This window comes from Bufo gargarizans, chromosome 3 (genome assembly GCF_014858855.1).
Source record: "Bufo gargarizans isolate SCDJY-AF-19 chromosome 3, ASM1485885v1, whole genome shotgun sequence".
Taxonomy (NCBI): Eukaryota; Metazoa; Chordata; class Amphibia; order Anura; family Bufonidae; genus Bufo; species Bufo gargarizans.
In genome coordinates, this window is record NC_058082.1 from 280,156,646 (window position 1) to 280,183,141 (window position 26,496).

At 42.9% G+C, this 26,496-nt stretch overlaps 1 protein-coding gene across 3 annotated transcripts in view; it reads left to right on the plus strand.

Annotated features, from left to right (window-relative positions):
* Positions 1 to 22,098, plus strand: part of SCML2 (Scm polycomb group protein like 2) — a 104,455-nt gene extending 82,357 nt beyond the window's left edge. For 2 of the 3 annotated variants that reach the window (XM_044284846.1, XM_044284849.1), the window contains 8 exons: positions 1,335 to 1,582; positions 3,407 to 3,530; positions 5,460 to 5,663; positions 5,922 to 6,104; positions 14,322 to 14,432; positions 15,083 to 15,367; positions 16,664 to 16,827; positions 20,616 to 22,098. In XM_044284846.1, the coding sequence (XP_044140781.1) occupies positions 1,335 to 1,582; positions 3,407 to 3,530; positions 5,460 to 5,663; positions 5,922 to 6,104; positions 14,322 to 14,432; positions 15,083 to 15,367; positions 16,664 to 16,827; positions 20,616 to 20,741 (1,445 nt within the window). In that variant the 3' untranslated portion in view covers positions 20,742 to 22,098. The remainder of the gene's footprint in view (positions 1 to 1,334; positions 1,583 to 3,406; positions 3,531 to 5,459; positions 5,664 to 5,921; positions 6,105 to 14,321; positions 14,433 to 15,082; positions 15,368 to 16,663; positions 16,828 to 20,615) is intronic. The other variant, XM_044284847.1, reaches the window with a different exon arrangement.
* Positions 22,099 to 26,496: the final 4,398 nt, after the last annotated feature.

Genomic DNA, 26,496 nt, shown 5'->3' on the forward strand with positions numbered 1-26,496 from the left:
GGTAAGGACAGTTTCAGTCAAGTGGTGGGGTTGGAAGCCAGGTTGTAGGCGGTCAAAGAGGGAGCAGGAGGAGAGGTGAGAGGACAGTTCAGAATGGACATGTTGCTCAAGTAGCTTTGAGGTATATGGAAGAAGTGATATGGGGTGATAACTAGACAAAGAAGATGGGTCAAGTGAAGGCTTTTTGAGGATGGGTGTAATGGTAGCATGTTTAAAAGCAGAGGGGAAGACACCGGAGGTTAGTGATAGGTTGAAGAGATGAGTTAGGGCTGTGATAAACACTGTGGTGAGGTAAGGGATGAGATGGTATGTGATTGGGTCAAGTGCACAGGTGGTGAGATGTGATCTGGAGAGTAGAGTGGAGAGTCTTTCTTCTGTGATGGTGGAGAAGAGGACTGAGCAGTTGTGTAGAGGGTCTGTGGGGACTGTGTACTGAAGCTTTCTCTGATGTTGACGATCTTTTGTTTGAAGTATATGGCAAAGTCCTCAGCTGAGAAGAGAGGAGACGGTGGGGGTGCTGGGGGACGGAGAAAGGAGTTAAAAGTGCTAAAAAGTTGTTTAGGGCTGTGGGACAGGGAAGATACGAGAGATGAGAAGTAGTTGTTTTGCATCAGCGAGTGAGGATTTGAAAATGAGGAGGGATTGCTTGTATGTGGTGAAGTGATCCTTAGAATGGGATTTCTTCCATCGCCGTTCTGCAGCCCTGGAAGCTTGTCTGAGTTTTTTGGTCAGGTTGGTGTGCCAGGGTTGTCAGTTGATTTTTCAGGTTTTGTTGTGTGTGAGGGGGGCAACAGTGTCCAAAGCTGTACTTATTATGGTGTTATATAGGGTGGTGGCAGCATCAGGGTCTTGGAGGGAACACATGGTAGAGAGTGGCAGAAGAGAGTCAGAAAGCAAGCGATCCAGTATAAGGCTACTTTCACACTCTCATTTGGTGCGGATCCGTCTTGTATCGGCACAGACGGATCCGCATCAATAATGTCCAGGTTTAGCTCTGAACCTGGACAAACCCCTTTAAGACAAGTTCTTTTTAGGCTGGATTTACTCGTGGTTGAATAGCTGCGGATTTGCCTTTGCAGATTTTTCTGTGGCAAGTCTGTAGATTTTAAGAAATCTCATCCGCATGCAGTAAACTGACTGTGGTGCGGATTTGAAATCTGCAGCATGTTAATTTATGCTGTGGATCTCTCTAGCGGATAACACCCTTTGCGACTCAGAGGTTGAAGTCCGTAGGCTTTTCAGTGGCAAAACTGCATGTAATACAACCCTTTTTATTATAAATGTGAAATAATTACAGATGTTAACACCCATGTTATTCTTTTAATTGTATACAGTTTCTTTATCAAAGAGCCCTGCTGCCTCGACCTCTCCTGTAAAGGGCATCAGACGCTCCATGCAGTCCCCCCAGAAGCCTGTGTTGGCACAGAAGGGGAGGAAACCTATACGAGACAATCCCCTTGAAGAAGCTCCTTCTCCTCCTCCAAGGAAAGGCAAGCGTCCCAAAAACGCAACACTGGCAAGAAATGTGCTAAATGCCGATAATTTAAAAATGAGACAACGAGGTTTAAAACCAGGAAGAAAGGTGAGGAGCGCTATTTTTTTCTATTTTTATTTTTTTTATGCATTGCCAAAGATGGTGAAATATATTTTGCTCTAATATTTAAAACTTTATTTATTCAGAGCTTTTTATTATTCAATATGTACAGTACATAAAACGTTACATTTGTGCTTCCAGGATAATAACTGAACACAGACTAATGAGAATGTAGCAAAAGCAGTGACTTTCACTAAAAGTTTGGCTAAAACAGAATGCATTAATAAAATTTGCATATAGACTGGACTGGCAGTGTGTCAAATTGGTGTATTTCTCTAGTGCAATCTATGGGTTAACAAGAAATGTATAACCTGTAATATCCAATTAGGGTAAAACAATTCATTAAACTGACTAGATTTTTTTTGTTTTAGTTGATATTGATTTTGATTTGATCAAAATCGTGACATTGATGTTAGCCCCACCCTACAGTACGCAATCTCAGGGGGACCAATGCATTGCCACGGCGATCGTGAATCCTTACAAAAGACCCCAAGCCTGCCGTGGCTGTTTGTCTATTATATTGTTCTACTGTATGGGGACCACAAGTAGACACTGTACTGTATAGTGTCTATGTTACCCCCATGTATTATAGTAATGTCTCCCTGTGGCCCACTGTCCCACACCATGTAATGAGACCCAGGCTTGGGAGCAGTGGTCTCCTTGTGCAACATGCGCTGTGACAGGTACTGATTTGTACCTAACACATTATAACACATTTTAGAAACTGTCAGCTCCGTCAAATGCGACCACCTCTATGATATCACTAAAATACAGTAGTAATTAAGATATCGTGATATTGCCATATCCTAATACAGCGGTGTATAAAACGGACAAGAATAGGACATGTTCTATCTTTTTTTGTAGGGCGACTGCATAGACACACTGATGCGGTGTGCTGCACATTTGCGGCCCCGTTGAAATGAACTCTGATTTGCAAAAATAAAGAAGAAGAAAGCGGATCAGATGCAGACCAAAAATCTGGTTGTGTGCATGGGGCCTTTGGTCAGTCTGGGCAGCAGATGCTGCTTCTTGCCTGTCGGAGAATAGTGTGCTTTCTTCCAAGAGCATGTGGCTCTGTAGGACAATGGCCTGTATCTTATACCGCAGTGGCCCTGCCGACATCTGCAGAGGAGATTGACTTTGCAGTGTATCGATGACTAGGAATTGCTTGCAGCTGTCAATACAGCATTAATCTTGTAGAAGCAGCTGGAGAGAAACGTCCTCGTTCTGCTTTTATCCCCAATCTGCTGTTCTAGAGGCAAATGATGGACAGATTGTAATTTAATGCAAACAGCAGTCTGGTTATTTGCATGCAGGCAATGGTGAAGCCTATTTGCTTCCCCTCATCTCAATTATATAGTGGCATGTACGTTTACATGTGCCAGCATTCAAGTTTAAAAGATGATTCAGAAATTTAGGGCAATCATATCAATATCTCCATATGAATAGTGTAGTGCTGTTTCTCATTCATTGCACGCTACTGTTCATCAGTTGGTGATGTTGGCAAACATACGCTTGAAGAAACTGAACATTAAAAATGGATGTTTTGTTATGCGGGCATGTCGTTCCCCCCCCCCCAACCAAGCAGCAGTAATTGTTTTGTATGTTCTTGTTAGCCTCAGGCAAAAGGCAGCAAAACTTTCTATGCAGTATCCTCTCCAGTCTTCCTTTGCCAAGGGCTGGATAATGGCTTCTGTGACACAAAACACATTTTTCAGACAATCCAGATTTCACCTTAATTTATCTTCCAGTGATAAAAATGAACATGTGGTTCTGCTTATGCTGTGAACTTTTCTGTCTTCGTGTTTTCAGAAAGAGATCCTGCCATTGCATTCAACCCTCCCTCCTCCTAACTCTGATGGAGACCTCAGTAAACCTCAGATGATAAAAGATGGTGTTGGTATCACAAATTCTCCAATAAATGTGATTTCTACAGGTAACATCAAGAATCAGCATGAGAAATGCTTTCTACACTATGGGGGAGATTTATCAGACTGGTGTAGAACTGGCTTAGCGGATGGGGACAGGCATGAGCTTTACATAGCACATTGCTTCTGCTGCTTGTCCTCACTGCTCTCCACTAACGCCTGGCATATCACCGATGTGCTATGCAGACCTGTCAGTGGAGTGGGCACTGGCGGAAGCAGTGATGTGTGCTCCTGCCAGTACTAAGATTACTGCAGTGCAAATTACAGAAGTCAGAATATGTGCACAATATACACTCACCTAAAGAATTATTAGGAACACCATACTAATACGGTGTTGGACCCCCTTTTGCCTTCAGAACTGCCTTAATTCTACGTGGCATTGATTCAACAAGGTGCTGATAGCATTCTTTAGAAATTTTGGCCCATATTGATAGGATAGCATCCTGCAGTTGATGGAGATTTGAGGGATGCACATCCAGGGCACGAAGCTCCCGTTCCACCACATCCCAAAGATGCTCTATTGGGTTGAGATCTGGTGACTGTGGGGGCCATTTTACTACAGTGAACTCATTGTCATGTTCAAGAAACCATTTTTCCAGTCTTCAACAGTCCAATTTTGGTGAGCTTGTGCAAATTGTAGCCTCTTTTTCCTATTTGTAGTGGAGATGAGTGGTACCCGGTGGGGTCTTCTGCTGTTGTAGCCCATCCGCCTCAAGGTTGTGCGTGTTGTGGCTTCACAAATGCTTTGCTGCATACCTCGGTTGTAACGAGTGGTTATTTCAGTCAACGTTGCTCTTCTATCAGCTTGAACCAGTCGGCCCATTCTCCTCTGACCTCTAGCATCAACAAGGCATTTTCGCCCACCGGACTGCCGCATAAAGGATGTTTTTCCCTTTTCACACCATTCTTTGTAAACCCTAGAAATGGTTGTGCGTGAAAATCCCAGTAACTGAGCAGATTGTGAAATACTCAGACCGGCCCGTCTGGCACCAACAACCATGCCACGCTCAAAATTGCTTAAATCACCTTTCTTTCCCATTCTGACATTCAGTTTGGAGTTCAGGAGATTGTCTGGACCAGGACCACAACCCTACATGCATTGAAGCAACTGCCATGTGTTTGGTTGACTAGATAATCGTATTAATGAGAAATAGAACAGGTGTTCCTAATAATTCTTTAGGTGAGTGTATATGGCTACGGTGTATGAATTCTGTATACACTGCAGTGAAATGCGCTACAGAAAGGCCCCAACTTTAAGGGCCTGCTTTGCTACAAAGTTTAAAAAAGTAGAAATATTTAGGTACAATTTATAGGGGATGTCCAAAGTCCCCACCCCCAATAAAAAGTAAGAAAATGGAATGTGGCGACAAACCATTATTTGACCGGGATGTGTTATTATTGTGCTAAAGTAGTAAAAATCACACAAAACTATACATATTTGGTATCAAAATAGTCAAACTGACCCATAGAATAAAGGTAACATGCTAGTTATGCTACACAGTGAATATTGTAAAAGTGCAGAACTGCTTTTTTTTTTTTTTTGTATTAAAAAAAGTTAATAAGATATATATGTACCACAAATGGTGTCACTAAAAATACAATTTGTCCCACAAAAAACAAGCTCTTATAGGCTACATCAACAGAAAAATAACCAACAAAAACAGCCCACAAGCATCTTATTTTGTACTCCTCCTTGGCTAAAAATACTCCTCAAAGATGCTGTGAGGAGTATTTTTACTGTGCCCAAAAAAATGTAGTGCGACCTCTGCTGAAATCATACCTAAGGAGTGTAATAGACTGACCATCTCCATATACTGGCCATCACTGTATGTATGAATATAAGACCTTGTTTTCCACATCCTCCTGCCTCTGCTCTGTGGAGAACAGCAGCTGGTTTAAAGTGACTGCACACCTATTACAGTGAAATTTTCTTATAGTTTGTGTTTACGTGAACAAACATGGCAACTGTGGTCCCCATCTGGATAAGAAGAAAGTCATGCAACTTCCCGATCATTTTGGGCCGGGTCCAGTGAACATAGTGCTGCAGCTGGCAGTGCAAGCCTGTGTGGACTGCGCACACCTCTCTAAAGTAGTATTCAGCTTCCTGAAGTCTGGACATCATGGGGGAGAAGTTATAAAAGGTATTTCAATATATTCTGTATATCATAGGACAGCAATCCTTTTGGGTTTACTTGTAATAACACTATGCTGTTATAGTAATTGGCGTTCAATCATTTTACCATTCCCAACATGGGACTTTAAATGGACAATTTATTGAATTGAATAGTCTGTATACAGCGGAACCATATTCCCTTTTTCTGATGTTAGTAATTATTTTTTTTGCAAATCTTCTGCAAAGTTGGTTTTTCAGATTTTGATCACTTTGTTTATTTCTACAGCTTCGTTTGATGGTGAGATGCATTCTGTCCATCTGCCATCAGTCAACAGTGCATCATTTGTTTTGCGCTTCTTAGAAAAATTATGCCACAGCCTGCAGTGTGATAATCTGTTCAGTAGCCAACCGTTCAGCCCATACATGGGGGCAGCACAGAGCCCGGCAGACTATGACAGAAGCAAAACCTGTAAGAATCCTGTATTGCTATTTTTATCAGTCACGGTGTGATAACATTAGTACTGTATTTAGTTCTGTATTCTTATCCACTGCCTATTCCAGGTGTACTAGCAAGTAATCAGGAAGGGGGCACTTAGGTTAACAGGTTTCCCCATGGAAGACAAAAGTCAAGTAAACATTACCATCATAGAGTGTGCCACTCTATTAAAGGTGTTTCCTGGCCCAACAATTTCTAGTTAATTGAATGGTAACCTGCACAGCCCCTACAATTTAATGGAGCTGTGCTTCCAATTCCATTCTCAGTGGTAGTTCTGGCAGCCTGGAAAACCCTGTTAAAGACTTTTGACACCGGTGCTAAAAGAATTTTTGGAATTGCCTTGTATTAAAAATTGTTAACAATTTGGCTTTTGCAGCTTCTAGGTTTCACAGTACATAGCATGCTGCAGAATGCTATTCTGTGCTGAATCCATCAAACAAGCTCTCTGATAACTCTGTCTGCAGCCCCTCCTGTCCTCAAAAATGCTTTTTTTTTTTTGTTGTTATCTCACTGTTAAGGAGTCAGACCCAATGTAACAGTGTCATTGGTTTTTCTCATCTGATTACAACACTGCCCTTGGTTCCATTGCAAAAAAAATTATGTTTTTTAGCAATATACAAATGAGGGTTTAGTGCAGTTTAGGGTGTTTCTATTTGCCGCTCCCTCAGACTGCTGATTGGCAGAGTCAGGCGAGATTATGCCCCTACTCCTTGGCTCTGCCAATCAGTGGTCTGAAGGATGGGCTGGCAAGAGAGAGGAGCGGGAGGCTTGAGAGGAACGGCAACTCTCTCATTGTACAAACACAGTAATTATAAGCAAAAATTGCATGAAAATTCAAATTTGCACCTAAAAGATGTATTCTAGCTCAGAAAATACTCTGCAAAAATCTATAAATTGTGAAAAGTTTGGACATGCCTACATGTACTGCTGCATAGTCCGAAGAAATGCAAAAACTGATAGAATGCACCAACCAACTTTGGCATGCAAGGACGATGCACGAATCAACTTCGGATGAAACATCCAAAGTCGATTCGCATAAAACTTCGTTAGAATACTATACGGAGCAGGAGCTCCCTACAGTATTAGAATATATTGGCTCCGATGAGCCGAAGTTATTACTTTGCGAAGTCTCGCGGGACTTCGGGTAATGACTTCAGAAATTTATTTTTACTGTTAAAAACCTTTTACCGTGCTTGGTAAACGTTTTTTTTTTTTACAATAGAAATACATTTCTGAAGTTATTAGGGCTCTTTCACACCTGCGTTCTTGTCTTCCGGCATAGAGTTCCGTCGTCGGGGCTCTATGCCGGAAGAATCCTGATCAGTTTTATCTTAATGCATTCTGAATGGAGTGAAATCCGTTCAGGATGCATCAGGATGTCTTCAGTTCCGGAACGGAACGTTTTTTGGCCGGAGAAAATACCGCAGCATGCTGCGCTTTTTGCTCCGGCCAAAAATCCTGAAGACTTGCCGCAAGGCCGGATCCGGAATTAATGCCCATTGAAAGGCATTGATCCGGATCCGGCCTTAAGCTAAACGTCGTTTCGGCGCATTGCCGGATGCGACGTTTAGCTTTTTCTCAATGGTTACCATGGCTGCCGGGACGCTAAAGTCCTGGCAGCCATGGTAAAGTGTAATGAGCGGGGGAGCAGCATACTTACCGTCCGTGCGGCTCCCAGGGCGCTCCAGAGTGACGTCAGGGCGACCCAAGCGCATGGATCGCGTGATCATATGGCACGTCATCCATGCGCATGGGGCGCTCTGACGTCATTCTGGAGCTCCCCGGGACCTCCCCGGGGACTGTAAGTATACCGCTCCCCCGCTCCTACTATGGCAACCAGGACTTTAATAGCGTCCTGGCTGCCATAGTAACACTGAAAGCATTTTGAAGACGGATCCGTCTTTAAATGCTTTCAGTACACTTGCATTTTCCCTTTCGCCCATGACAGCACCCTTGAGAGACCGCCTCCATCCAGGACAGGAAACAGGAACTTTCGTGGAGAGCTCATAAGGAGGAGCATGGCCCCGAGACCACCAGTTCCTGTTTCCTGTCCTAGACAGAAGACGGTTCGTGGAGAAGAGGAGAAAAGCTAGGCTGCAGGGCCCCGGAGGATTTTATCTAAGTGGGGTTACCTGTTTCGGCATAAGTCTCCTCTAGGAGCCGCCGGCCGGAGTCTGGTGTCTGCTGCTGGGGTCTGGCTTACGCCGCGCTGGCCGCTACTCTGCAGTCCCGGGCTCACCGAGAGGTGCGTTCGGCACGCCGGTCCTTCCTGACAGTGTTCAGGCGGGCCGGGGCCTCCTCCTCACCTCGCGCGGGGGGGGGGGGAGGGAGGGGGGGGAACAAAAATCTCGCGATCCAAGCGAGATCCGGGTCTCGGTCGAGACTTCCGGTATTTGGAACGCATGTAGCGTGCGTTCCGGAAGTAGGAAGTGCCTTCTCCTACTTAGGCCGCAGAGGGTTTTCAGCAGGACCCGACCGAGGGGATTGGACCCACAGGCGCACGGTCAGCAGCAGCCCAGCCAGCCTTATAGGAAGCCAGATTACTTTTGGATCCTGGGAGTCACTCTATCCCACAGCAGCATGGAGGAGGAGAGTGCCCAACGCGCCGATCAACAGGAGGGTCATGAGAGCAGACCGGTACTCCTGGTGGGGTAAGGGGGATCATTCCCCATCACTTATTTCTTTTTAGTTAGGCTAAATCTCCTTTTCCCTCTTTTTCTTCCTGCATTTTAGACTATAAAAGAGGGCCCTAGAAAGGCAATTTCAAAGACCAGAGGGAAGGAGTGTGCCGTCTGTAAAAAGAAACTGGCCCCCTCTTGGTTGAAAAAACTATGTCAATGTTGCATTGAGAAACTAGTGGAGGAGGAGTCCCCATCCCTTCTGCAGAGTATTAGGGAGATGGTGAAGACGGAGGTCTCGGATTCCCTGAAAGATTTCAAAAAGAGCTTTCCCTCTGTAGCCTCTACCTCCCTTGGAACCAGATCAGGCACGGCTAATAAATCTGACTCGGATCCTTTAGAGGATAGTGATACAGGAGAAATCCTAGATAGCCCAGACTCGTCCCAGGATGAAGAATCCACGGGCAGGCCACTTTTTTCCCCGGATGATACGGAAGCTTTACTAAAAGCAGTTCGTGCGACCATGAAAGTAGACGAACCCAAAGACCCAAGATCCGTTCAGGATATCATGTTTGGTGACCTCGGGCAGAGAAAATCTAGAGTATTTCCCGTAAACGAGAATATAAAGTTTTTAATACAGAAGGAATGGAAAAGACCCGATAAAAAAAATTTTGTTCCAAAAAATGTGAAAAGGAAATATCCCTTTGACGAGGCAGACTCAGTAAACTGGGACAGACCTCCTAAATTGGATGCACCTGTTGCAAAAATCTCAAAAAAATCGGCCCTACCGTTTGAGGACTTGGGTTCTCTTAAAGACCCTATGGATAAGCGAGCAGAGGTTTACCTAAAAAAAGTTTGGGAGACCTCAGCTCAAGCGTTCAAACCAAATATTGCCGCCACATCCACTGCTAGGTCTCTGAAATTATGGCTAGAAGAATTAGAATCTCACATTCAGAATAAGACCCCGAGAGATCAATTGTTAGCCGTTTTTCCCACTCTACTTAAAGCAGTAGACTTTATTTCTGACGCATCGGCAGATGCTTTAAAATTAAATGCTAGGTCAGCTGCTCTTTCAAATTCAGCCAGACGAGCTATTTGGCTAAAAGGATGGTCGGGAGACACTGGATCTAAAAATAAGCTTTGCGCAATTCCTTGTCAGGGCGATTATCTTTTTGGGTCCGTCTTAGACGACCTTTTGGATAAAGCCTCGGACAATAAAAAAGGATTCCCTTCACAGCAATGACGGTTTCTCTCCCGTGGGGGGCAGACTTTCTCTCTTCCTTTACGCCTGGGAAAAAATCTCCTCAAGTCCCTGGATTTTAAGCGTTATAAAGGAAGGGTTTTGTCTAGAGTTTGTCTCCCACCCACCGGACAGATTCAAAATTACGAATTTTCTAGGAAACCCGGGAAAAAATCTAGCTTTACAACAGGAGATTGCATCCCTACTTCGAAAAAAATGTTCTAATTCCGGTGCCGGAGGCGGAGAAGGGCGAGGGTTTTTACTCTTCCCTTTTTCTGGTCCCCAAACCGGATGGAACATTCAGAACTATTATAAATCTAAAGGATTTAAATCAATTCCTCTCTTACAAAAAATTCAGAATGGAGTCGATCCAATCAGTTGTAAGACATCTTTTCAGGGGCTGCTTCATGGCTACAATAGATGTAAGAGATGCGTACTACCACATCCCTATTCGGCTAGACTGTCAAAAATTCCTCAGAGTCGCTGTTTCAATAGGAGGTCACATTCAGCACCTACAATATACAGCCCTTCCCTTTGGGATTTCTCAAGCTCCCAGACTTTTCACGAAAGTCATGGCAGAAGTCATGGCTCATGTAAGGGAAAGAGACATTTTAGTGATTCCTTACCTAGACGATCTCCTGGTGGTAGCAGAGTCAGAATCCCTTCTAGAAGTACACCTCAAAAAAGTAGTGCAGATCCTAGAAGACCTCGGCTGGCAAATAAACGGGGAAAAATCACATCTAATACCTTCCCAAGTTTGTGTCTTTCTGGGAATGATGCTGGACTCAAAGAAACTACTCTGTATTCTACCCCAGGACAAGATTCAGAGATTAATACAACAGGTTCAGTCCCTGATATCGACAAAGAACCCTACTATCAGACAAGCGATGGCGGTCTTGGGCAGAATGACTTCCACTATACCAGCGGTCAGTTGGAGCCATCTTTACTCCAGACCCCTACAGTGGCAAATTCTGAAGGAGTGGCAGGGTTCCCTCCGCCCATTAGATACACCTCTTACACTCACCCCCCAAGTGATCCAGTCCCTTCACTGGTGGCTGAATCCTGCAAACCTGTCCCAGGGGCTCCCTTGGATCCAACAAAATTTTGTTACCTTTACCACCGACGCAAGTCCTTCCGGTTGGGGGGCCTGTTGCCAAGGGTACTTAAGACAAGGTGTTTGGGAAAGAGAGCAGAGTCTAGACTCCCAAAACATGAGGGAACTGAGAGCGGTCTTTTTCGCCTTAAAAGAGTTTCTTCCTTTACTGCAGGGAAAATCTATAAAGGTTTTTTCGGACAACGCCACAGTTGTCTCCTATCTGAACAAACAAGGAGGAACCAGATCAGAAAATCTTATGCAGTTAACAACGGATATCTTTTCCCTTATAATTCCTTCTGTTCCGTCCCTTATGGCAATACATCTAAAGGGTACAGAAAACAAGGTGGCAGATTTCTTAAGCAGAAATACACTAGACCAGGGGGAATGGTGTCTGAACCAAATGGTGTTCGATCAAACTTTGGGGTCGTCCTCATCTGGACTTATTTGCCACCAGAGAAAACAGAAAGTGTCATCTTTTCTTTTCCCTCAGCGCGAGAGATTCACCAACAGGGATAGATGCCTTCTCCCTTCTCTGGCCGAACCAGCTCCTCTACGCCTTTCCTCAATTAAGACTTCTTCCAAGATTCTTACAGAAGTTGAGACAAGAAAGAACAACAGTGATCTTAATTGCTCCTTTCTGGCCCAGAAGAACCTGGTTCACCTGGTTGAGGAAGCTATCCTTGACGGACCCTTGGATTCTCCCGGAGAGGCAAGACCTTCTATCCCAAGGGCCAGTCAATCATCCGAGTGTGAAGCAGTTACACCTAACAGCATGGCTCCTGAGGGGGAAATCCTAGAAAGTAGAGGACTCTCCAAGAATGTAGTTTCCACTTTACTATCCTGCAGAAAGGATGTCACCTCCTCTATTTATCTCAGAATTTGGAACACCTTCCAGAAGTTTGCCAAAGATCCGGTGAATCCTTTAAATCCCCCACCTATGTGTAAGATTTTAGATTTTCTGCAAGCTGGACATGAAAAAAATTTGAGGCCAAGTACTCTTAAAGTACAGGTATCCGCTTTGAGTGCATTCTTTGATTCTCCCATCGCTAGCCACCCGTGGGTCCGAAGATTCTTTAAAGCCATCAGCAGGCTTAGGCCTATATCTGGACCTTCAATTCCCCCCTGGGACCTCAACTTGGTCCTCACTAGCCTCACAGAACCTCCCTTTGAGCCACTTAAACAGTTACCCATAAAAATCTTGTCCTTCAAAACAGCGTTTCTTGTGGCAATTACCTCAGCAAGGAGGGTTGGTGAGATTTCTGCCTTCTCTACCTCGCCTCCTTACACTAACATCCTAGATGATAGGGTACTCATTAAACCAGACCCTTCCTTCTTACCGAAAGTGGTTTCTATGTTTCATAGAACACAGGACATTATCCTTCCTTCCCTGTGTCAAAATCCGAGAAATGAAAAAGAGGAAAAACTGCACTGTTTAGATGTAAAAAGATGCCTATCTCATTATCTAGAGGTTACTAGTCAGTGGAGGAAAACCTCAAAACTTTTCATTCAATTTAGTGGGAAAAATAAGGGTCTCCCAGCCTCTGCTAAAACCCTTTCCAGATGGATCGTGAGAGCCATTAATTTGGCCTATTCTTCAGCTGGAAAGGCTCCCCCGGGGGGTTTTGGTGCTCATTCAACAAGATCAGTCTCCACCACTTGGGCAGAAAGGGCTGACGCTACCTTAGAACAGATTTGTAGAGCAGCCACATGGCAGTCGCCTGGCACCTTCTTTCGTCACTACAGATTGGACCTAGGCAATAGAGAACAGCTAGCCTTCGGTAGGAAAGTCCTCCAGGCGGTAGTCCCACCCTAAGAAATAAAGGGATTTCTATTCTAATCGTCTCTCAAGGGTGCTGTCATGGGCGAAAGGGAAATTTAAGATTACACTTACCGGTAATCACTTTTCTATAAGCCCATGACAGCACCCGGGTTTATTCCCACCCTGTATAGAATTAATAAAAAAAAAAAAAAAAAAAAATAATATATATATATATATATATATATATATATATATATATATAGATATAGAGAAAATATAAAAAATAAATAAAATAAAAATCATATATACAAAAAAAAAAAAAAAGAGAGTGTGGTCTAGGACAAGTTCTTGCGATTAACTGGTGGTCTCGGGGCCATGCTCCTCCTTATGAGCTCTCCACGAAAGTTCCTGTTTCCTGTCCTGGATGGAGGCGGTCTCTCAAGGGTGCTGTCATGGGCTTATGGAAAAGTGATTACCGGTAAGTGTAATCTTAAATTTTCCGGATCCGGCGTGTAATTCCGGATCCGGACAACGCAAGTGTGAAAGAGGCCTTACCCGAAGTCCCGCGAGACTTTGCAAAGTAATAACTTTGGCTCATAGGAGCCAATACATTCTAATACTGTAGGGAGCTCTCGCTCCGTACAGTATTATAACAAAGTTTTACGTGAATAGACTTCAGATGTTTCATCCAAAGTCGATTCTCTCACCCCTACCTTTGTCCATGTTTGTGTGTGTGGTGCAAGGGTTTGATGCAATGTATTTAACGCCATAATCCGGATGTTGGTAAATGTCTAGATCATGGCATAACGAATGGCCTAATTAGGTGCCGAGGGTTGATAACATGAGCAAGCATTCGTCTACTCATTTTTTTTCTGGAAAAAAAGCCACCAGTATGTTCTCTGATATGGGGGGAAGGTGATAACATACAAAGAAGTCCATGTTACACCTGCCCATGGGGTCATGTACAGTTTACACAGGGGTAGGATCTATGTCTCCATACCTCTCCTTGCAGCCTGTCAGCACATTCCCCCACTGGCCCCCTCTCCCCCTTTACACTGACATTACAGCTGACTGCAGGGGGACTGCTTCAACCTAGTTTATATCAGACTGTATAGCAGCCAGCGATACACGATACTAGGAACTTTAGCTTCAAAACCCGACGAGGATTGCAGTGCTAGTCGCTATGTATCTTTCACTTCACCTAGCTGTATCTCGGGCAATATTGTGGCTAGAAATGTGAACCCAGTCTTGTTTTAAACTTGTATTCCTAGCTTTACAACATGACGAGGCCATATCCCCTGCTATATACAGCATGAGAGAGAGCCCTTAGTAGCAAGGAGGTCTCACACGTGCGTAGAGTTAAAGGCCATGGATTTTTATAGTACTGTATCATTTCTAAATAAATGCAGATTGCATAACTATTTGCTTTTAGATTTTATTACTTAAATTTGTCTTCACTTTATTTATTTTTTTAAAGCAAAAGAAGAAATGTCTGACAGGAACAACAAGAGAATTCTCCAGGAGTCTCCCCCTTACACAGCTCCTCTTTCTCCAAAGTTACCAAGAGTGGAAGCTCACCCTTCAGAAGGTAGCACCTCATGACTGTCAATGTGATCCCACTGAGCCACAATAAAATCTATAGATTGTTTTTACTCCATGTACAAGTACATGGATACTCAGTGACCCAGTATAAACTCATCTATATGAAGGTAAAGGGTTCATTTAATGGCCACCCGCTGACTATCGAGTTTACTCAATTTGTAGCATGAGAAATTGCGTAGCCACAGTTTTGGATGTCTTTTAACCCATTCCTCCTTGATTGTGGGATAGACAGCACTAAACAGTGAATGCTCATTGAGTTCAAAGCGTTTCTTGCAATTTTTCTATTTCCTGCAAAACTGACACAGGGCTAGTTTGCTGGCATCATCTAATTGCACAGGGTTATCTACAGGAAGGTGTCCAACCAGACAAGCCCTTTACTCATTTTTACATCACCCATGAATGTAACACTGGTCAAGAACTGTCTGGCTCTGCAGGTTATCCACGATGAAACAAATAGTAATAATGCATGTCAAATAAATCTTGGTGAAATTCAAATTAAATGTGCTTGTACAATGGAGTGCCAGACACCTCGTAAAAGCCAGTCTTTGTACTCAGCGTTTCTTGCACAAGTTGATCTGTTTTCGGTCTAATATTGTATGCAGTAAGTCAGTTCTAGTCATGCCTTTTCTCCAACAGCTGAAACCCTGCCGCTGCAAGAGAATAGTAATCCAAAAGACCACAGATATTCCGAGGAATCCATGGATTCAGCGCTCAATGCTGTAAATCCACCTAGTTCTTCACCCCGTATCACAGCTGAGTACCGTACAGCTGGCAACACGCCGGCTTTTTACAGGACCTCTCTCCAGCCTATGACCCCTACCTCAAACACCACTCCTTTGGTACGTAGATCATCTTCAAGCTCAGCAGGAAACAGCTGCTACTATGAAAAGGGCAGAAACCGGATGCACAGGAGGATCGAAGGTAAACCTAGCAGAAAGCATGCACTGCTTTGCTGTCTTCTGTCATCTTGCCAATTAACAGAGGGATAATATGTCATGTTAATATAGTTGTTTCACAGAAACCTGTGTCCTTTTACATGGAGCAATTTCAGTGCAGATCGACCATATACAAGTAATTTTTACACACCCTGATACAGACTGAATGAGTGGCGATTGTTTGTCCCCCATTATCACCAGCACATCCCCCTGTATACACAGGTGACGATCTGCTGACAACCAACACTTTTTGGTGCCACATGAAAGATGCAGTCACCCAACCAATGGTTTTTCAGGTGATGGGTAGCATGCTGACTAATGGCAGTGATCAGAAACAAGCATTTTTAATTTCCAATCATAGGGTCCTAAGCAAACTTTAAGATATTGCCTTCTAGTAGTGACAGAGAAATATTCATTTTGTTACGTGTCTTTTAATGGCATGTCAGGTTTTAGGCATAATAGCCTTTATTAGTTTACATGTGTAGTATTTTGTATTCTATTACTTTTTTTTAAAATAATTTATAGATGTATCTTTAGACGTAGACAAGGATTTGGAGTTGATATACCAGTAGCTTTTTCTTAAATGATTATTTTCCTAGGGAATAAAAGTGCCTTGGGATTTCTGTTGTTTTCTTATGTGGCTCCAGTTTAGCTGTAAGCTTAGCTGCAGTACAGATTACAGCTCCATTGTGTTAATGGAGTGAAACCACAGGTTTATTGTTCCCTCACTGTCCACAATGAAGCTTTAGTAATTACCAGTAGCTGTGTGAGCGGGAACTGAAGAGACGCAAGTTGTTCTGGGAGGGGTAATAAAGGTACCCTTAAAGAGGACCTGTCACCACAAAATAGAATCCCATCTGAAAGCACCATGCCACAGAGCAGGAAAAGACCGCGTAAAACCTGTAATTTATACATTTATATCTATACTGTGAATACCAATCGGTACAGGGAGGAGGCGTTATCAGTGAGTATAAGTGTGAATACAGACATAGCTGTCAGTCACTGATAACGCCTCCTCCCTGTATTGATTGGTATTCACAGGGCTGCAAAAAAAGCAATGATTATAAATAATATAAAAGATATCAATTACAAGTTTTGCTGGATCTTTTCCCACAAAAATAAATATCAATCTGCTCTATAACACGGTGTTCAGATTGCACTGCATTTTATGGTGACAGGTCCATTTTAAGCTTAAATATTCTTGTAGTCTGCACCTATTTCCACCCTATTTCTGTTTTACCTTGAGCAATTTGTATTTACATGTAAATCTTTGCCTTTTTAGCAGTGAGCTCCACGATAGGGCTGGACCTCAACTCTTCTGACCGTGAATCCTCAAGAACACAAAGTAAAGATCCAGCCTCCTGGTCTGTGGAGGATGTGATACGCTTTGTAGAGAAAGCAGATCCCCAAACTTTGGCACCTCATGCTGAACTTTTTCGGAAACATGTAAGAGAACTACTAATAATAAAACTTATACAGCCACGTCAATGAAAAAACAAAAGTCCTCTTAAATGTTGAGAGGCAAAAACCCAAAAATTAGCTAGTCATTGAGGGGTTAATAGCATTTAGTTAGCATTGAGTCTGTTGCGGAAGGTCAGTGCATGAATTATAGAAACATCATTTACTTGCTGATTTGTGAAGCGGGCAGACATGGATGTTTTTAGCAGCATTATGATATTCCATGAGGTTTTCTTCACACAGAAAAGTTGCAGGGGTATGGCATTATCAAGGTTTCTACTCCGCTATTTCCCCTGTAACCACAAAGGGGTTAAACTTACCCCCATGAGCTCTTGTGATTGACATTTTGCTCACTACGACGGTGAGCGTGCACTGTGAATTTATATTCGGGTGTAATAGCTCTTTATGTTGCATACATCACAGGTTTAGTACACATTCTCTGGAGAATAAATGTGCAGTCCATATATAATGCATTTAAAGGGAACCTGTCATGTGGATATTTGATTATAATATAACTAATTATATACAATCATTAACTACTAAAATGTGCCTTAGATGTATTCACTTACTGGTGTGACAGATACCTCATAATATACACACAAAGATGCCACATGCCGCATGCTAATGATTTGAGTCCAGCGTGATGTCATTGAGTCCAGCGTTTATTTAATTAACAGCTATAGCCACTCCCTCGCCCACCTGCTGCTGATTCATATGGAAAATAACTGTCAATCAGCAGCAGGTAGGCAGGGGGAAGTCAGTGGCTCATGAATATTCATGACTCATCATTATGAGCTAGAGCTTTTCAATATAAGATGTTGGCAGATTGACTGGGTCAATTAAAGAAAGTGACCCAGCATTTTGCTAAGAGAATCAGTCACTTATTTATGTTGCCCTTAGTTAGGACACCATAAAACTGATGACAGGTTCTCTTTAAGACTTCTTTCACAACTGCGTTTTGCTTTCCAATTTTGAGATCCGACATTCATTGTCAATTGTCAACAAAACAAATGATGAGGATGCTTTCCGTTCTGGTTTGTTCAGTTTTTTGAATGGACACATACCAGCAAAACGGATCCGTCACTAAAAACAATGTAAGTCAATGGTGCCGTATCCATTTTTTTCCAATTTGTTCAGTTTCTATCTAATACAACTGCATCCAAACGGAACGGATGCATCTGGGTGTATTAAATCGAACTGAAGTGTTTTGCTCCGGTTTTAAGATCCCCTGCCCTATTACACGGGCAGATAGAGAAGCCGATTGTCGGGAGGGAAGCGTTCCCTCCCGTCAATCGCCTGTTCGCTAGAGCAGGAGACGCTGCCATTACATGCAGCGGTCTCCTCCTCAGTTTAGGGACAAGCGATCGCTAATGCATCACTCGTCCCTATACTGTCTCATTGTTTGCTAGCAGTAGTGTGCCTATTACACAACGCGATCTGCCGCCCGCAAACTAGGACTTTTTTTTAACATGTTAAAAGATCCTGATTACCCGATGAACGAGTTTGCTCGGTGGCAGTATCACACTGCCAGATCATCACTAACGAGCTTTCATATGAACGCTTGTTAGGCTACTTTCACACTTGCGTTCAGAACGGATCCGTCTGCATGATATTTGTGTGAAAGTTACTCAGACTGATCCGTCCAGACTTTACATTGAAAGTCAATGGGGGACGGATCAGTTTGAAATTGAGCCATATTGTGTCAACTTTAAATGGATCCGTCCCCATTGACGCTGAGCGGAGTGGAGGCCAAACGGTGCCAGACTGAGGCATTCTGAGCTGATCCGCATCCACTCAGAATGCATTAGGGCTGGACGGATCCGTTCGGGGCCGCTTGTGAGAGCCTTCAAACGGAACTCGCAAGCGGAGGCCCGAACGCTAGTGTGAAAGTAGCCTTAGCGAGCATCTTAACAATAATCTGCCCGTGTAATAAAGCCTTAAGAAAGAAATCTAAAGTCAGAGAGCAGTGCATTACACAGTAAAAGTATAGCAGTTTTGCACTGAGATAAAGTGGATTTTCCTTTAAAATGAGTAATTCTGCACTCACATTCAATGATCAAATCCTTTCTACTTGATAATTCCCTGCTTGTTAGTGGTGGTGAGGCATGTACATGGAGTGGAGGTGAAGCACCTTCATGCAATGATCACCTCCACAGTATGAGGATGAGCAATAGCATCTTCATACAGCTGAATTGTTTCTGGGCAGCAGATCGCTGTTTAGACGGCATGATCTGCTGCCCTCAAATGATAATTTAGTTGTTTGCCTGAATGATTCTTTCATCTGATGAACGAGCGTTTCCCTCATTCATCAGATGATCTGCACCACCTTTAGACAGGCAGGTTATCAAGATTGAGCTTTTGTAGGAACGTTCATCCTCGATAATCTGCCCGACAGATGGGAAGTGTAAACCCGCATTAACAGTTAATTTAAAAAAAGTATATTTTGCTGCAATAGGTAGGATCTAGATATATGAGAATGTGGCTTGATTTGTAGGGGTTTGTCCATATGCAATGGAAAAGCCCACATTTTCAGATTGCTTTTAGTTACTGAGTTTGCTCAATTGGAAGCCAAAAAACCTAATAGTGCAATGTAAATGATCACAGGAAGTTGATCCACCAGTGTGCACTGCTTTGTTATGTTGTCTCAGGTCCTGTGCACTCAACAGAAACCATGATACGTCTGCAGTTCTCCTATCCCCACCCCCGTGGCATACTATGCTCCATGTAAAACTACATTTCCAACGCAACAGCCTTTAGTTTTGCTGGAAAACCAGGGAGAAATCCATCCTGTAGACATCAGCTGATCACTGGGCGTCAGTTGAAGTTTTCCTGCTGAGACAATCCCTTTTAAAGGAGTTGTCTTACTTCAGCAAGTGGCATTTATCATGTAGAGAAAGTTAATATAAGGCCCTTACTAATGTATTGTGATTCCTTGTGCCCATATTGCTTCCTTTTCTGGCTGGATTAATTGTTCCATCACATTATGCACTGCTTGTTTTCATGGTTACGACCACCCTGCAATCCAGCAGCAGTGGTCACCTTTGCACACTATAGAAAAAAGCACTGGCCTTTCTGGTGGCCGGGACTGTGGGAGCGCACATAAGCTGGTGCTTTTTCCTATAGTGTACAAGCACGACCACTATTGCTGGATTGCAAGGTGGTCATAACCATGGAAACAAGCAGTGTAAAATGTGATGGAAAAATGAATCCAGCCAGCAAAGGAAGCAATATGGACAATCACAATACATTAGTAAGTGGCTTATATTAACTTTTTCTACATGATAAACACCACTTGCTGAAGTGAGACAACCCTTTAAGCCTGTCTATCAACCACGAGGCAGATTAGCCATCTTGTCATATGTGTTGTGAGCGCTTCATTATTCATTATTATCCCGCTCCACAGGAGACAAGGCGTAGTGTAAAGACCAGGAAGCAGCGCTTGCATGGAGCGCCACCTCCTTGTCAATCAGCTGACTGGACCCCCGCCGATCTGAGATTGATGACCTATCCTGACAATAGATCATCAGTATAAACAGCTGGACAAACCCCTTTAGGCCTTCTGGGCTCATCACAAGCCCTGATAAGTGTTCTGTAAGGGATAGTAATTCCTCGGATCAGCTTGTTGTTACCATATGGCACAAACCTCATTTTTCTGTCTGATCACATTTTCCTCGACTGTGAAAACATTTGGCATTTGTTGCTGTACTGAAGATCTAGTCATCGTGTGTGAGAGTACATTAATTCTGTACAATTTTTTTTTCTTCTTCTTTCCTCAGGAAATTGATGGACCTGCTTTTTTGTTACTTCGGAGTGATATGATAATGAAATATATGGGACTGAAACTTGGCCCAGCCTTGAAACTATGCTATCATATTGAAAGACTCAAACAAGGGAAGTATTAGGAGCTTGGGCACAAGTGACATTATTGGATTTACCTCAAGAGCTGACTCTTACCTTCTGTGCAGGAGCTTGCAGTGCTACAATATACCTCCTCTGTAAAATAATGCAGACACTAAATATGTAAAGTATTTTTGTGTAAACCTCAGTATTCTTCTGTTGTTTATCACTACCAAGTACAAATCCATGCACAACTACTTACCCATCTTTTTATTTTAACCAAAAGGCTGATGCCCAAAGCAGTTTCCATTATTTGGGGGGGTGGACTTGGTGACAGATCTATAGTAGCATTTACAGTGCCCCTCCATAACAGAGTAGTATGACTGATCCTTTTTTCATTGCTTTATAATGGTCTCATAGTAATGCATGGGCACAGGATTACCAACCTGTTAATGCGAGTAATCCTACTTCATCTCACTATTTTTGTGGCAGGATTATTTCCCTTTCTGTTTTTGTAGATGGCTTTTTGTGCATATTGCTGGTAACTATTCCATTTAAGTGGTGCGGTCAGCTGCCCATACAAGGTCCCTTTCCATTGTGGTGTATAAGAAGCCACAGCTGCAGATTTTGGAATATGTAACCCATATTCATAATGCTTTGTATGACTGAATCTGTACTGACCAAGAAGAATGATCAGATGACTTCCTAGATTGCCATAGAAAAGGACATTCAGCAGATCTGGAGCGGTCCCATGGAAAGGTCAGGTACCAATCTGTCCATTTAGCACCAAGTTCTACTGGAGGGAGCTTTAAGGCTTAGATCAGAAGTGACAGGTGTGCAGTACATGTGGATAAGGTATTGAAGCTCCACATACAGCAGAACAATGCTGTACAGTTTCATATCCACAGCATGCTCATTATGTCATGGAGATGCCATGGATTTTCATATATAAAGGTGAAATCAACAGTCAATCCACAGCAAAATCCTAGTTTTTTACCACAAATTTCCCCTTTCATATTGCCTAAAGATAATGAATCAGTATATCAAGGAAGTAAAGGTAGAGAGGTAGGAAACAATCCTATCAAATTCTTTTCTATAGCATTATATAGATAGATTTCATGTATAATACAGTCAGGTTGGAGGCAGCAGCTTCTAGCACAGAAGGTTAGCCGGTGGTCATCTGGGCTCTTCCATGCTGGGTGCAGCAGTGCTGCAGAAATGGTCTATAAAAGTCTTATAGCAACCTCCTTCCAGAAAGTCATCCCCTAGCTGAGCGTCACAGCATAGGAGGGCTACAGTCTAGACTCTAGCTGATGTATTTATTGGACACCTTTCAGTATTAGATTACCATTACCTCAGAACCGTTGTGTTAGGGTCTATTCACACGTCCGTTGTTTGTTTCCTGATCTGTTCCGTTTTTTGCTGAACAGATCTGGACCAGATCTGGACCCATTCATTTTCAATGGGTCCTGAAAAAAAATCTGACATTGTGCTGTCCGTTTTTTTTCAGGACCCATTGAAAATGAATGGGTCCAGATCTGGTCCAGATCTGTTCAGCAAAAAACGGAACAGATCAGGAAACAAACAACGGACGTGTGAATAGACCCTTAGGCTACTTTCACACTAGCGTTCGATCGGATCCGTTCTGAACGGATCCGATCATATTAATGCAGACGGAGGCTCCGTTCAGTACGGATCCATCTGCATTAATAACTTAGAAAAAATTCTAAGTGTGAAAGTAGCCTGAGCGGATCCGTTCAGACTTTCAATGTAAAGTACAATGGGGGACGGATCCGCTTGAAGATTGAGCCATATGGTGACATCTTCAAGCGGATCCGTTCCCATTGACTTACATTGTCCGTGCGGAGGCGAGCGGAGCGGAGGCTGAACGCCGCCAGACTGATGCAGTCTGAGCGGATCCGCTCCATTCAGACTGCATCAGGGCTGGACGGAGGCGTTCGGGTCCGCTCGTGAGCTCCTTCAAACGGAGCTCACGAGCGGACAGCAGAACGCTAGTGTGACAGTAGCCTTAGTTGCAGGGAGAATTACTAGGTCAGCATTGACTTTTCCAGATTCTCTACAGCTTCATATCCAACGGGCAGAATACAGAGAGAACAACCTGAAATTTGATGGGCATTTGTGAAGTTGAGCTAGCCCTGCTGTTTGGAGTAATTCCGATTATCTCCGCACGAGGCAATTCCTGTACTTTCCTAATAATATAGGTGTATGGAACCACCTGGACCAGGGTGGACAAGCTTCTCCCATCAAACTTGTCAGTGACATCCCCAGCTCATTCAGTAATCATCAACTGCTGTAAAATGCAGCCGGTAGTGTCTTTCGTTCTGTCCTGAGGCAATATAAAAATGGCCCTCTATGCCATAGGGAGGCCCATCTATATTCACATACTGGTATGTGGACTTTGATCTGCACATTGATTTAGATTTACTATGAAAATTGAGCTAGAATTTTGCCACGCATGTTGTGCGATACTTATTTTTGCATCTCACTCCGCTAATGGACATTGCTTGGCGTGAAAGGGGCATTGGTTTAGTGAACAGGCTTACAGCTTGATTTGCGACATTGTGTGCCAAAATTGTGCCAGAATTTTGGCGCAAAATTATAATGAAAAGTGGTATTTGCTTAGATAGTTGCACCAATTTTTTCACCCAGCAGTAGCCACTGCCTAGTCTAGGGGCCCAATTACACCTGCAGGTTATCGGGACAATTATCAGGAGCAAATGTTCATATGAGTAAATGTGCCACCAATCGCTTGACAAAGGAGGAAAATACTAGTTTATCAGATGATCCGTTGTTTATGCGGCACATAAAAGCAAGAGATGAGATTTATCAAAACTAGTGTAAAGGAAAACTGGCTTAGTTGCCGATAGCAACCAATCAGATTCCACCTTTCATTTTTCAGATCTCTTTTGGAAAATGAAAGGATCAAAGTTTCTAGGGGCAACTAAACCAGTTTTCCTTTACACCAGTTATGATAAATCTCCCCCCATTGTTTGTTGGCAGTACATACTCCGGTGTAAACAGGGTGTTCTGCCTACAGACAATGAATCTTTAAGGGGATGAATGATCACAGTCCTGGTCATTCACCCTTATATAGAGGGAATGACTGCTGCATGTGAGTGCAGCTTTAGACTTGCACGCTCGTATAGTACGGATACTGGTTGCATGCTTTCTACTTATTTTTTATATTTTTTTACTACTACTAGCTATTTTTGTCTGCAAAATGGACAAGAATAGGACACAAATGGACAAGAATAGGACATGTTTTATGCGGATCTGTGTGCTGTCCGCATTTTTTTGCAGACCCACAAAAATGAATGGGTTTGCGTATGATCCACAAAAAAAATGCGGATCGACCAAAACTATGGTCATGTGCATGTAGCCTTAACAAACGGGTAGTGATCGAGAACGAATGGTTTGCTCCTGGTCATTGCACTGTGTATAGGCCCAAGTAAATGGGCCTTAAATTTACACCTCCTAAGACAGTATTAGTAATTCTGACTTAATGTTACATGACAGAAGAAGTGTATCCTCTTCCATGACACAGTCTATTTAATGTACAGGATTTACATGCAATCCTCTCTTAATAACTGGAAGGCAGATCATTCATTTTATTTTTTAGATTGTATTAACACATAATGTGCTGGAATTGTGCTGTTGCCATATACAATGTCTTCTTTTTCTGTACCTTGTATTTATGGGGCTGCCGAGAAGATAATTTTTCATCAGATCATGAAGCCCAGTTGCCTTCTGGATAATTTTGGGGTAAACCATAGCAATAAACCGTGCGGTCCATGTATCCCAGACCTACAAGGCATTTCTGTACTTTGAACAGTTGATGCATTGATCTGTTCCTGGCAAAGTATTCTCTGTTCTATGCAATACGTTAAGGTGTCTCTACCTAGATGTATATTGTATATATTGTACTTTCTCTTCACATGCAGAGTGCCCAGTTTTTCATCTCTGTTCGTCAAGGAGCATGCAGTTCCCCCATCTCTCTCTTTGTGTTGCTGCCAACAGTTCTCTAGATCAGGGACAAGAATGTGCACTGCATTTCAAGAGAACAATGAATGTATGTAACAGTGCAGCTACAGGAAGCTGCCGTGTTAACATGGATTTTTATTCTATTTCGTACTGCCTTTTGTATATGTACATACAAGTCATATAATGTATATGTAAAAAGAAGCTAAGGTGTATTTTCTACAGCGGCTTGCGAGGGAAGGGTTTCTTCACTTATTTCTCAGGTTCTAGCAGATGTGATAAATGTGTGTGGTTTTTTTTTTATCAAGCATTTTAATTTAATTTCATCTTTTGTTAAGCATAAGAATTTACTGCTGATGTTGCATTCCTGTTTTGTTTTCTTTCACAGTTAATATGAAGCTTCTTGTACAATGGGGCTGTTGTAACAAATGACTTTCTATGACATCCTTCTTGGAGCGATCAGTGTAATACAGTGCCCCAGTGATGGGTTCCACAGAAAGATAGGCAAGCAATTAATAGAGAAGTTCTCTAATATGTATAGAGAAAACATATCCTAACAGGTACTGTGATGTCACCATATAGTCAATTTGAATAAGTCAATGGGCAGACAGATCCAAACAGATGGCATATGGCTACACATATTTCTTGTGGATCCATCTGGGAGAATATAAAGCTACATGAACAGATCCACGTACTTCTAATTGTTAGTCCACACTTATCTGATGTTATTTTTTCCACCACGTTACAAACAATCAGAGTAGGGATGTTTGCTTATATGGTGGACATATAAATTGTATAGAGACAGCCTGATAGACTTTGGGGGAAGCAAGGATGGGGCATGGTAGCTTTCAAGAGATCTCTGGTATCAGCTTATCTCTCTTCCTCATAGCCCGCTGGCTTAAAGGGATTGGATCTCACCAATGATTCTCTCCACAACTCCATCTGCCTATTAATTTGTTCTGTTATTAAGTTAACTGAACAGGTAATTGTGAACTTCAGTTAGTGGCATTTATCATGTAGAGAAAGTTAATACAAGCCACTTACTAATGTATTGTGATTGTTCATATTACCTCCTTTGCTGGCTGGATTCAGTTTCCATCACATTGTAAACTGCTTGTTTCCATGGGTTTGTGCACCCTGCAATCAAGCAACAGTGGCCGTGCTTGCACTCTATACCGGACTATGTGCACTCCCAGCTAAATGAATGGAAAAATGAATCCAGCCAGCAAAGGAAGCAATATGGACAATCACAATACTTTAGTAAGTGCCTTGTATTAACTTTCTCTGCCACTTGCTGAAGTGAGACAACCCCTATGACCAAGGCCCCGTCATATGAGCTGAGGTTACTCAATACTGCCCTATCAACACTGAATAAGGGTACTTTCACACTAGCGTTCCGTTACTGATAATACAACCGTCTGCATCTGTTATGAACGGACCCAGTTGTATTATTTATAACATTGCCAAGACGGATCCGTCATTAACTCCATTAAAAGTCAATGGGGGACGGGTCCGTTTTCTATTGTGGCAGAGAAAACTGATCCATCCCCATCGACTTGTACTTGGGTAATGCCGGATCAGTCTTGCTCCGCATCCCAGGACGGAAAGCAAAATACAACATGTTGCAGTTTGCTCTCCGGTATGGGAACGCAACTAAACGGAACGGAATGCATTTTGGTGCCTTCCGTTTTGTTCTGTTTTGTCCCCATTGACAATGAATGGGTACCAAACTGAAGCGTTTTTTCCGGTATCGAGCTCCTATGACGGAACTCAATACCAGAAAACTTAAACGCTAGTGTGAACGTAGCCTTAGGCCCCTTT